At 45.6% G+C, this 12,152-nt stretch overlaps 1 protein-coding gene across 1 annotated transcript in view; it reads left to right on the forward strand.

Annotated features, from left to right (window-relative positions):
* The window catches only part of fam184b (family with sequence similarity 184 member B), a gene marked incomplete at both ends in the record, with an annotated part of 49,912 nt that extends 38,396 nt beyond the window's left edge, over positions 1-11,516 (forward strand). Inside the window, 5 exons of the mRNA XM_083635928.1 lie at positions 721-1,056; positions 5,079-5,193; positions 8,640-8,855; positions 10,997-11,307; positions 11,444-11,516. Of these exons, the coding sequence (XP_083492054.1) occupies positions 721-1,056; positions 5,079-5,193; positions 8,640-8,855; positions 10,997-11,307; positions 11,444-11,516 (1,051 nt within the window). The remainder of the gene's footprint in view (positions 1-720; positions 1,057-5,078; positions 5,194-8,639; positions 8,856-10,996; positions 11,308-11,443) is intronic.
* Between the last annotated feature and the right edge of the window lie 636 nt (positions 11,517-12,152).

Below are 12,152 nucleotides of genomic sequence, written 5' to 3' on the forward strand. Positions count from 1 at the left end.
ACACACACACACACACACACACACACACACACACACACACACACACACACACACTCTTGTCTCTTTCTACATCTCTCTTTGCCTCTCTCTCACACAAACACACAATAGTATATTCTACAATGTAGTTCCTATTGCCATGGATACACGTCACCATGGCAACAGCAGAAGGGTACCTGTGTACCAGTGAGAAAGTGTTTAGTAGCACAAGACACTCAAGTGGGACGAAAGCAGCCGCACTCTGAGGAAAAATTGTGCTGGCTGTAAACAAAACTGCTTGAGCATCATTTTGTCCCTGTGTTTGACTAAGCTACAAGTTGAATTTGCAAAGTTAATTTAAATCAGCAAGAGGATTCCCACCAGCAATGGATTCAAACCCCATCCGCCAACCCCTTGCCTTATTATAGTGAGATACTTTATAAACAAGACCAATTAGCAGTAAATCCATTTAGGCAGAGTTAAACTATATATGCTACACATTTTAACTTGATAAATGAGACAAAATAAGTGCATTATAGCGGAGTTAACAGGGTCTATTTTTTCCTCTCATCAGTAAAACAATATAACCTACTAATTTTAAATAAACGATTATGGAAGAAATTCTGCAAACCCAAATAAAGTCTCCTGTGACACACCTGTGGGTCCCGACCCAGTCTTTGGGAATGACTGCTTTAGACCATTCCACCCTTCTCCTCTTCTATCTCCCGCTGCTCTCTTCTCTAGGCTGATCCACGAGGAGTCGGAAGCCGAGGAGAAAGAGGACGAGGAGGCGTCGGAAACGCTGACAAAGAGGGACGCCCAGCTGGAGGAGGAGGCGCAGCGTCTGAAGGAGGAGGTGGAGAAGTTGCGGGTGGAGATGGAGAAGCTGGAGGAGTCCCAGAAGAACTGGGAGGAGAGGAGGGACGAGGACACCAAGGAGGACGAGGAGGTGCAGGACAAGAGGAGAGAGGAGGTCGAGGAGATCAAGAGAGAGCACAAGAAGGAGATGCAGAGCCTGGTCTCTGAATACAGCAGCGCCCAGACGCACCTGCAGGCTCGCATTGTGGCCTTGGAGAAGGAGTGAGTATGGGCTGGACACACACACACACACACACACACACACACACAGACACACACACACACACACACACACACACACTCACACACTCACACACACTTTTAACTTTAAAGTAGGATAATCCACTTGAGAAGAATCATCTCATTTTCAAGTGGGTCCTTGAAACACAAATACAACCACAATATAACAACCACAATACAACAACCCGAAAGAAAATGACAAGTAGGCTACACTTGAGCCGTTTTCCCACATGCGTACCGGAAAATTACCTGTAAGTCAATATCGGACATTTCCCGGAATTTCCCTTCACACCTGAGCGCTGGCATGTGGGAATATAGCAGCGAAATTGCCTGTATGTTGGGGGCGGGGGGAGGGGGGAGCTTATTTTGGGGGGTCGGCAAAACTCTGATGGTGAAATAAGTTTGCTTGTCACACAATAAATCACACTCGTTTGACTTAAGAGCAGCGTCAAGCCAGCGTAATAAACACAGCCGATTTCCCCCCTCCCCTCTCTGCTCGAGAGAGGCCAGTCCTTCACTCAGTCCTCCGCACTTCGCAGCAGCCACACAGGACAGACACAGCGAGAATGGCAGAGGCTTGCAAGCTGCCCAACGCTTGTATGTATGTAGAGAAAGCAAATGCACGAAGCGAAATGTGGAAGTAGTTTGCTTTGATGTGCGCGAATGATTAGATGATGCACGCTGGAAGTGAACGTTAAGCAACGTGTGTACACCTCGCCCATGAGAGAAGGACCGGTGTCGCGGCAAATGACTGGACCCGTTCTACACTTGTGTTCCTTATCGCGCATACCGCTCTTCTGACTGGCTCGAAACTGGTGAAATGTCCGCGTTCCGGTCATTTAGCGGTAAAAGGCGCATGTGGGAAAACAGCTATAGTAACATGCAAATATCTCCCACACACTCACCGCCCCCAACCCACCCACACCCCACAAACTCACCCGCACCCCACAAACTCACCCGCACCCCACGAACTCACCCGCACCCCACGAACCCACCTGCACCTCACGAACCCACCCGCACCCCACGAACCCTGTATAATGAATTCAACACAATAAGAAACAAGAACAGCTTGTTTTGCTCCACCTTCTGCTAGTGATGTGATCGCTGCGCTGCACACTTGCACAAAGTCATATATTCCTCATTTGTAATCTGACTACTCACTATTCAAATGAAACTTGAATATTGAATCTTTAAGATGAGCAAATAGTGATGTCCTAAAAATTGGAATGAGAAGAAATGGAGAGTTAGGCAGGCTATTCCAATTAGATGGGGCTTTGAATTTAAAGGCCCAGCGCCCAATTTTCACTCGTCAGCGTTGTGACGAAGGCTTCTTGCTGAAACGCGTACGTTGTTGCAGTGTTTGAAACAGGAATAAAACCCTCAAAGGACATTTTTTGAGTGCTGGCTCCTTCTCTCTACTGCTCTACAATATATAAGTCCTGTTACAGTAGTGAGCATTCTTCCAGAATCCCCCCTTTCTCCCCCCCTCCCCCTTTTTCCCTTCCTCCTCCCTCTTCTCTGAGTGACTTATATGACTACTCAGTTGTCTCAGTATAAAAGTGTCTTTCCTTCGTCTACATCAGGAGTGGCCAAACTACGGCCCGCGGGCCATTTTTAAGTGGCCCGCCATGAATTTAGAAAAAAACAAAAAAAGGTTTTTCGGTTTTCCGTTTTAACGTTTAAAACTGAAAAAAGAAAAAAGAAAAACGGGAAAACGAGGGGAAAAAACAAAAAACAAAACATTTAGTTTTTTCCATGTAAAACCATTGAAAATGGGTTACTTGAGTACCCTGACCTGGTCTATAAATTTTTTTGTCAATTTTTTTTCTTTTACATTTTTAATACTGAATGTTGGTGAAATTATCTCTGTCTTAACCTGTTGGCACAGGAAAAGCAAATTTGAAAACAATTACAATACCTATTACATTACCCATTGTAATAGGTGAGCACATCAATAAACTATGTGTAATATTTATTTAGGCAGAAATTAAATTTTTGATGGGACAAGGCTTTTCTGGTCTATTCCGACCCTCCCCCCGCTTTCATAACCTTGCTTGCAAGATGGATAACCTCGCGAGATCAAAAGAGAATTCTCTCGACGTAATCCATCTTGTCATGCACAGGCAGTTAAGATGATTGGCTTAGAAACCCGAACCATGGCCGGCTCGACAAATCAGCGGCAGCCTTAGGCGGGCTTAGGCTCGTCTGGGCAAGTAGTGGGTACATGGTCTTTGTAGTTCTTTTCACTCGTCAACATGGCTGCCGCCGCGGAAGTGACAGGCAGTCTGAATGAAATTGAATGTAACGTTCCCAATTCTATGTACCGTAAATTCCGGACTATAAGCCGCACCGGTGTATAAGCCGCACCTGCAAAGTTGACTATTTTTTTCTTATATAAGCCGCACCGGACTATAAGCCGCGGGTGTTTTAATTGTATTTTTTTTTTTTTTTTTTTATTGTGTTTTAATGTTTAATTACCATATGTAAGGGTTCATGCACAGAGGGGATTGTCGGGAAAGAGATGGCTGTTTGAGGAAGCTCCCATTTATTAACATTTCAACAAAACAACATAACACAACACCACCTGTGTTGTTTTTTACAGTGCACACAGTGTCATACAGTGTCATACAGTGTGGTGAAAAGAGGGCAAGAGAGGAAATTAAAACTTATTATAGTTATATAGGATTTATAGTTAGAAAGAGTGCTAAAAAAGAGAGATTTTTTTTTTTTTTTTTTGAAAAAATCCATAGATAAGCCGCACCGTTATATAAGCCGCAGGGGCCAAAAAAGGCCAAAAAACGGGAAAAAAGGTGCGGCTTATAGTCCGGAATTTACGGTATTAAATTCTAAAAAACGACCCTCAACATTTGGGAAGGCTAAGCCACACAACTAGTTCGTTATAATCAAACGTCATGCTTCGAAGGCGACTTTACGACAATGAGGACGGTGAGGACTCAATCAATGATAGACTACCACGGAGATCAGGCACAGGCACCTTCCTCCGGTCGCAAACGTGACGTCAGAGGCATGGCGATCTGATTGGTTGAAGTTAACACGCACCAGCGGTGATAGACAGATGGGTCATCCAATCACCTGCCAAGTAGCTTGGAAAAAGTGCCCGCCTCCGTCAGTGGGTTGGATTACTGCATTGCCAGATGGACTGGTTTAGTGAAACGTAATGTGAAGCTAAACCTTCCATCTGGCAGCGTCAGGTTACCGCTTTCAGTCTAAACAGGCTGAACACTACTGCGCGTAATATTGTTTGGCCCGCGACTCCTTATATTTTTCTGTATGCGGCCCACAACCAAAAAAGTTTGGCCACCCCTGATCTACATGTACTTTGGAACCTGCAATCCTATGGGTGAGTGGGTGGGTGGGGTGGTAGGGATGAGAACGGGAAATTTAATTTACGTAATGTTTAATACTTTGTTGTATTTGAAAGAAAAACAAGTGAACTCAAGTCAATATTTATGTTTTGTACTCTATTCCCCAAGTGGTATGAAAACTTGGAAAATCAATAAAAATATTTACCAAAAAAAAAGTTTTGGGAGCCCCCCCCCTTCTAGAATTTAGCGATAGCGATTCAAACATAAAGCAATGATGGGGTTTGATACGGACACCTCAAAACTAATCTGCACAAGCTATTATAAACTACATTTAGAGGACGCAGATGTGACTCAGAGGTGTTCTGTTAAACTATATCTGCATAATCAAGTACAGGTAATGCTAACTGAGAAGCGATCCTTTTTCTTGCCTGAAAAGTGAAACAATTTATTGAACGATAGAGTACTCAGACTGCAATTATTATTATTTTTATAACAAAATCAATATGGGGCCGAAAGGAAAGTTGGGTGTAAAGAGAGAGGTAACAGAGCGAATGTAAGCTGAATGTAAACTGGTTGCCCTTAACACAGACGACAAGAGGACGGGTAGGAGGGAAGGAGTGTGTGTATGATGGGGTGTGTGTGTGTGTGTGTGTGCGTATATATGTGTGTGCTTTCCAGGCTGCGTGAGCGGGAGGACCGTTGCCGGAGGAGAGACCCTCGGGGTGATGAGCTGCAGCTGGGGAGACTCCAGGAGAGACTGACAGAGAGAGACCAGCTCATAAAGCGATTGGTGGTGAGAGCACAGATATACGCACGCATGCACGCACGCACACACACACACACACACATGCACACACGCACACACACACACACACGCACACACACACACACACACACACACACACACACACACACACACACACAGAGAGAGAGAGAGGGGAGAGAACAAGAGAGGGAAGAGAGACGGAGAGAATTGGAGGATGAACCAGTTCGGATTCGTAACGAAAATTGTTGCTGATGGAACGATCCATTTGAAACACACCAAAGGGCCGCCGCGCAGTTACGCAGTGAATATCCCCATGTCCCAAAGCGTGCGCTTACTGTAATTAGTTGTTTCGTTCATATAGGCTATAACATACACATTTAAAAATATTTGTTTCTTTAACTCATTGAGTGCCATGGACGAGTATGTTCGTCATTTCGTTTAGTAACGTAGAGTGCCAAGGACGAGTATGTTCGTCAATTGCGTTTTTTGACGGTGGGACGTGGATCAAAGCATCAGGCATCTCCTGTACAAATATGGGAGCTATTGAAGGTGTATAACCTATTTTACGGACTCATTAGGTGGCGACAGTGCTCTCCAGATTACAGAAAGGTCCGGAAAACTGCAGCAAAAAGCCGTGATCAAAGAGAAGCCGATGCATGCTGCAGCCAGAGCCATATAGATTGCTCTGTCTGCAGCTGACGTCGGGCTGCGAACATCAGTCAATCCGCGCACACAACTGAGCTCCTCTGCCTCTGTCTGTCTGTCTGCATATAGTTTCTCCACACGATTACCCGCCAGAAAGGCAGCACCCGACGCCGAAGGGCCAAACCTATCCCTGCAGTCCCGTTTGGCATTTCCTTGTCGCGCTGGGAGCCGCCCGGGAGCCGCCCGGCGCAAAAACAGAGGGTCCGAAAATAGACTGGGTGCGTGTGGGGAGGAGTTTGCAGCTGAGGCGGGGAGAGGGGGGTGGGGCACGCAGCCTCCACAGAACTACACCACGTCACTACATCAGAAAATATTAGCTAGCGTCAGTGAATGTGCTTGAAATGCTGCATTTCACAAAAGGCTGAATATCTCAGCTTATAATTTGAAACCTGTCTTTTTGCTCAAAACAGCCTATCTTCTCCGGCTCATAACTAAAGAACGGAAAATGGGATCAATAAACTGTTTTTTGCAGATGATAGAAGAGAGTCTCCTCGTTCTTTGTGCGTGTTCGGTGTTTACATAGTAATATCACACAATATTCTGTGGGCCTCGAGAAATCACTGAAAACGCTCTGGAACTCTGGCACTGGGAGCTTCCGTTCTCCAAAAGTGGCTGGCACTCAATGAGTTAATAGGGTAGGGATGTGTGAGATTTTAATTCTAGCCTATTTCAATGGCCTATACCAGAATTGTCCACTCGGGGTTAAGCTATTATTGTTGCATGGTGCAATTGCAGGGAGAGAGGTTACTGTGTATAGCCTACTGGCCGGTGTTTGTGTCAAAAAGTGATTTGCTGCCACAAACTGATTTCGCTCCACGGGACCGCGCACAGCGCTGCCTCAGTACCTCTACCCACCCTGTGCACCGACCCACCTCGCCTGCCTACCCGGCCCAGCTCACACCTTCTCCGGGGAGACCCCCTTCCAGGACCCGGCACACTAGCCGAACCTGTGCATCCCACACTTAAAAGCACCCCTCTCCGGGCTACACACAGACTCCCGCCCCGCCAGACCCTCGTTCCCCTGGTAATCCAATTCAAAACGCAAATCACTTTTTGGCACAAAACCATGACAAACGAATTCTCATTTTTAAATCAATGTTTTTTCTGCAGTGTAGGCTATAGTTGAAAATCAATGTGGCATTCTGAGGAGGGAGTGTGTCCGCGTGCGAGGTGTTGGAGAGAGTGACATCGTGCCGTGCATAATGTATCCAAGCCCCTTTTTCTAACACATTGCGCTGGAACGCCTATTTTGGCACGGGCAACCCCCAAACCTCTGTTTACGCTTGGAACATAGCGACGGTATCTTCGCCAGAGTGCAAAATGACACTTGCGGGAGGCAGATGATAGGCGAGAGGCCCACGGACACGCCTGGGCCACACCTACACCTGTGTCTGCGCTTAGATCCCAGCGACAAACTGGATGGTGGAGGCAGACGATAGCTTAAGATGCAGGTAAGATAGCAATAAGAGGCGCGCAAACGGCAGTGCAAACGATAGCACCGTACGAAGATAGGACCCTAGGTGTTTTTTGAGTTATCTGCTCTGTACAGTTAAAGAGAAGGTGGAACGGATGTAGGCTAGAAAAAGTTGTTGAAAATATACAAAATATACTAAAGAAACATTGTTTGAAGCTTTAAATTTTGCCTTGAAAATCAATTTAATTTTGAAATTAATCTACGGTAATCGTGGGCAGAAAGTTATACATTGAATCTTACCCTATAGTACCCTACCCTTACCCATAAAGTAAGAATTCTCAGATTAAAGTCAGAATTCTAAAAGTCAGCATACTGTTACATGATATTACCGATCGGATGCACCGAAATTTGAATGTCTGGGGTCCCTACACTTTTGTGACATCAAAGTGGGGTCACAAGCCAAAAAAGGTTGGGGACCCCTGCTCTATTCCATCATGTAAGCAAAGTCAACAGTGATAACAAGGTTTTGGTTTCATTTCTTTGACATGATCTATGCGTAATCCATGCATAGCCATGATTTAGCTCCCAATTGGACTGTCTATTTGCAGCCCACTTCTAACTGGCTATTTGCAGCCCACTTCTAACTGGCTATTTGCAGCCCACTTCTAACTGGCTATTTGCAGCCCACTTCTAACTGGCTATTTGCAGCCCACTTCTAACTGGCTATTTGCAGCCCACTTCTAGCCAAAACTGTTTCATTGTAGTTTTTGCCTATGCAGCTTGTGACGTGGATAATATCCCATCATGTTTGCAATGTCAATAATACCCAGTGAGCACCAACCAGGATTTCACTGTTGATTTCTAGTTGTTGAAAATATTCGGTCTGAACGTCCTTTTTCGCCCTCTTGTCAACCAGCTAAAATGCGGTTACAACATCTGATACGATTTTTGCTTTTAGTTGTTTTATTACTGAAAGTGTATGAAACCCATGAATAAAACAGTCATACATTCTGTCATTGTGTTAAACAGTTTAATTGTTGAAAGTCAACTAATAAGCTGCTCAAATGTTACAAATATTCTGTAGACTCTCTGTTGGCGGACTATCAAAATAAAGTGTTACCTATAATAATAATAATTATTATTATTATGATATATTATGGAATAGTATAATAACGATGATGTATTTTTTAGGCTTACCCAGAAGTCCCTGCACTTCCTGGTTTGTAGGTGTAATTTTTGCATGGGAATTTCAGTTAAATGCATGCAAGTCTAGACAATATAGACAGCCAGGGCATGAGACAGATTGGCATATAAGTTCCCCCCTCCCTGCTCTCCTCATCCTCCTTCCCTCCAGGAAGAGAGGCATCAGCTGCAGCTGCACCCTCCTGTTGCCGGGGACAACAGCACCCTCAGGCACCCTCCTGTTGCCGGGGACAACAGCACCCTCAGGCACCCTCCTGTTGCCGGGGACAACAGCACCCTCAGGCACCCTCATGTTGCCGGGGACAACAACACCCTCAGGCTCCGTGACAACAAATCCGGGGCCGGGAGCGTCACGCCGACCATGCGGGTGGGTGGCTGTGCTGGTCTCTGCCTGGCGCCTTGTGTGCACACATCATGTGTTCATTAACATAACATAAGAGCCCCTGTGGCCAGGATGGCTCACTGCACCGGAGCCAACAGCAGCTTCTGCAGCGCGAGCGAGGCAGCAAAATGCTTGTCGCAAAGCCACGCCCCCCTCTGTGGAATGTGTCCGTTACACAGCTTTTAGTCTAATTACGCTGTGGATGGTTCTTTCAAAAATGGGCTGTCTGCCAGATGAAAAATTGGTCCTTAGCCTACAAAGTACATTGAATCATGATTCTCAACCTTTTTCATATCGAGGACCCTAATTCACTCCACATTAGAGCCACAGACCTCTATTTGATGAGATTGTGTCTCTTGGAACCAAATATGAGAATCTATTTTATTGTTAGATATGATTTTGTCCAGAATTCCATGACTGTCTGTTCTGTATTGCAGAGATAGCAGTGAAACTAGGATCAAAACAATCATTCTTCTACATTCTCTAATTGTGTCATTTTATTGTAATGAAATAATGGTGAAGTTTAAATATGGAGTCATGACATCTCCTCAAAAGTGAAGCCAAAACATCTTGATCGCCCTCTGGTGGCTGGCTGCACTAAGGCCTTGGCCACACTGATCCGTGGTGTCTGTCCGTGTGCGTTCATTTCTCTGTTCACTTCCATTCATTTTCAATGACAACTGTCCGACTGTCCGTGGAGCACTCAGAAGCGTACGTATCCAGAAAATTTGCATACGTTTTGATGGACAGAAAGTTGAAGAGGGATGAACTTTTTCTGGACGGACGTATCGGATGGTCGGATGGTCGGATAGTCACTGTCCGTTTAGCCAATCAGAGTCGAGGTCTCGAGAGGAGGCGTTCCGAGATTTGTTTCAACTTTTCAAAGAAGATGGCGGCCGAGGCGGTGAATGAGGCTATAAGGGATTCCCCAGCAAAATGAGTAAAATTGTGTGATTTCACTAGGACTTCAGTGACTAGAAGTTAGTCCAAGGGGAGAATGTAGTGCATATACTTCTCTCCAGTTATCTGCACATGATCTACATTATATTATACTCGCGCTGTTCATGTCATTTGCATCGAGTCACATTTCCAAGGAGCTGCACGCAGGCTGCGCAGGCAGGCTCGCCGGCCGCGGAGCAGCCCCGGTGCTTTCGGCGAGGGGTTTGACGTAGACTCAGTTCTCATCGGACAGACATCTGTCCGTTCAATAATTCTGTCCATTTTCTGACGGATCAGTGTGGCCAAGGCCTAAGTATGAAGTATTTTTCCCAAAGATGGCGTCTGTCATTTTAGCTACTTCTTTTCACGCTGATGTACTGTATGTTACTGTTAGTTATTTGACGATATGGGCTGATTGACAGCTGTGATGTCACACAAGCAAGATGGCAGCTCGCTGAAATTAGATATTTTGGCTTAATTTTTACATAGCGGTAGCAAGCACGCACGCGTGTCGTCCATATTTCTGTAGAGTCAATGTTGAGAACCACTGATCTACTGTATCATTTGTGTGAAATTGAGTATTGATCTTTATGTAACTTTGAGCTTGATGCTCAAGTTAACTTGATGCTAAATGTATGTGTTCTATGGTTAAAGCTACACTAGGCAAGATTTTCATGAACACTGATTAATTGAAACTTAAAGAGTGAAACACAAAGTCTCCAGAAGATTTTTGCAACCAATGCTGTGTTCAAGACACCTCGGAACTTGGGGAAAAAACGAGCACCGACTGGAAAAAAATAAATTGAACGGTTGTCATTCAGTTATCATTTCAGAGCTCCAAGTTGATGTCATCAAACATGGCAGTCTCCATAGTAATGAATTATAAAAGTGTTTGCTGACCTCATTTGATCTGTAATTATACAATATGTGTTTACATTGTTTATATTTTGCTCTCATTACGGCAATATGCTGAATTTAACATTTAATCCTTGAATTTAACAGCTAGCAACGTTAGCTATTTGTGTGTTTTTTACCCCGAGTTTAAAACAGCATGAACGTAATGATGTCTGAAATCTCGAGTTGAAACTTCCAAGTTCCGACTTGTCTTGAATGCAGCACAAGTGAGCACTTTGCCCATTCCATCTTGTCCTTCTCTCATCCAAGCTTTGACTGTTTTGTGCCGACAGAGGAAGCGCGTGGAGGAGTCTCCCCCTCGCGTCACCAGCAGCACCGCCCGGGCCTCCTCCACCCTGCCCCACCCCTCCCCCTCCCAGCCCCAGGCCTCCCCCCACTATTCCACCTCCTCCCTCCCGCACAAGCACACCTCCCTCGCCCTCAGCCAGCATTCCTCACCCTCCTCGCTACCCCGCTCCGCCATGTCCCGCACCTCGTGCACCCCTCCCACCCCGGCGCCCACCGCCCCGCTCCCCGTCTGCCCCTCCCCGCAGGCGGGCATCCGCTACGTCTCGCCCTCCTCCTCCCAGGCCCAGCCAATCAGGTATGGCATTTTCACATGGGCGGCTGTTATTGTCGCCGGTCTCCAAAATAAGCACAATCCTCCTGAGATCTAAAGTGATGTTGAATGATCGAAAAAGTCAGTGTCACTGTCTGATTGGTTCCTCTGTTTTCTTTAGGGGCCCGTACCTGGAGCAGAGGGGGACAGAGGGACTAAAGCAGGAGTGGTTCACCAAATACTTCTCCTTCTGAACGAACACGCACGCACACACACACACGCACGCACACATACACACACAGCAGCTGCAAGTACATTTCTCCATATACAGTCCATTGCTTCTTATACACATCCGTTTGCTTCCCACATGTACACACAAGCACACAGCCACATTAACCCATTGATACCTGATGCAGCATTTGCGTGTCTATCCCTCATTTGTGTGTGTATCCCTTTAAGACTTAAAGGGGTCTTAAAGGGATACACACACAAATGCTGCATCAGGTATCAATGGGTTAACATACAGGCTCATCACCAGCAAGGCCATCTCTCAAGCATTGCCTCAAAGCTCAACCAAAAAGTGCTTCTCAAACACATGACCTCTGACCTCTTCTCAGAACAACCCATCCCGGGATCTTGTTTGCAGTTTGGAAATGTCTCCATTATGCTTTTAAAGCCGTCTTCCTTTTTCTAACACAGCTATCAGTCGAATCCTATCTCACGACTCATAAGCAAACGTGTACATTTCTTAACCAACAACCAAGGGTCACATGAAGATATCTCTTCAAGTATGGAGGCATTAAACATATTCAATCAAGATCCTTTGCAGAACAACACACTCACACACACACACACACACACACTCACATGACTGACCATACCAAAATGAA

Source organism: Poromitra crassiceps (assembly GCF_964638095.1).
Source record: "Poromitra crassiceps genome assembly, chromosome: 4".
NCBI lineage: Eukaryota > Metazoa > Chordata > Actinopteri > Beryciformes > Melamphaidae > Poromitra > Poromitra crassiceps.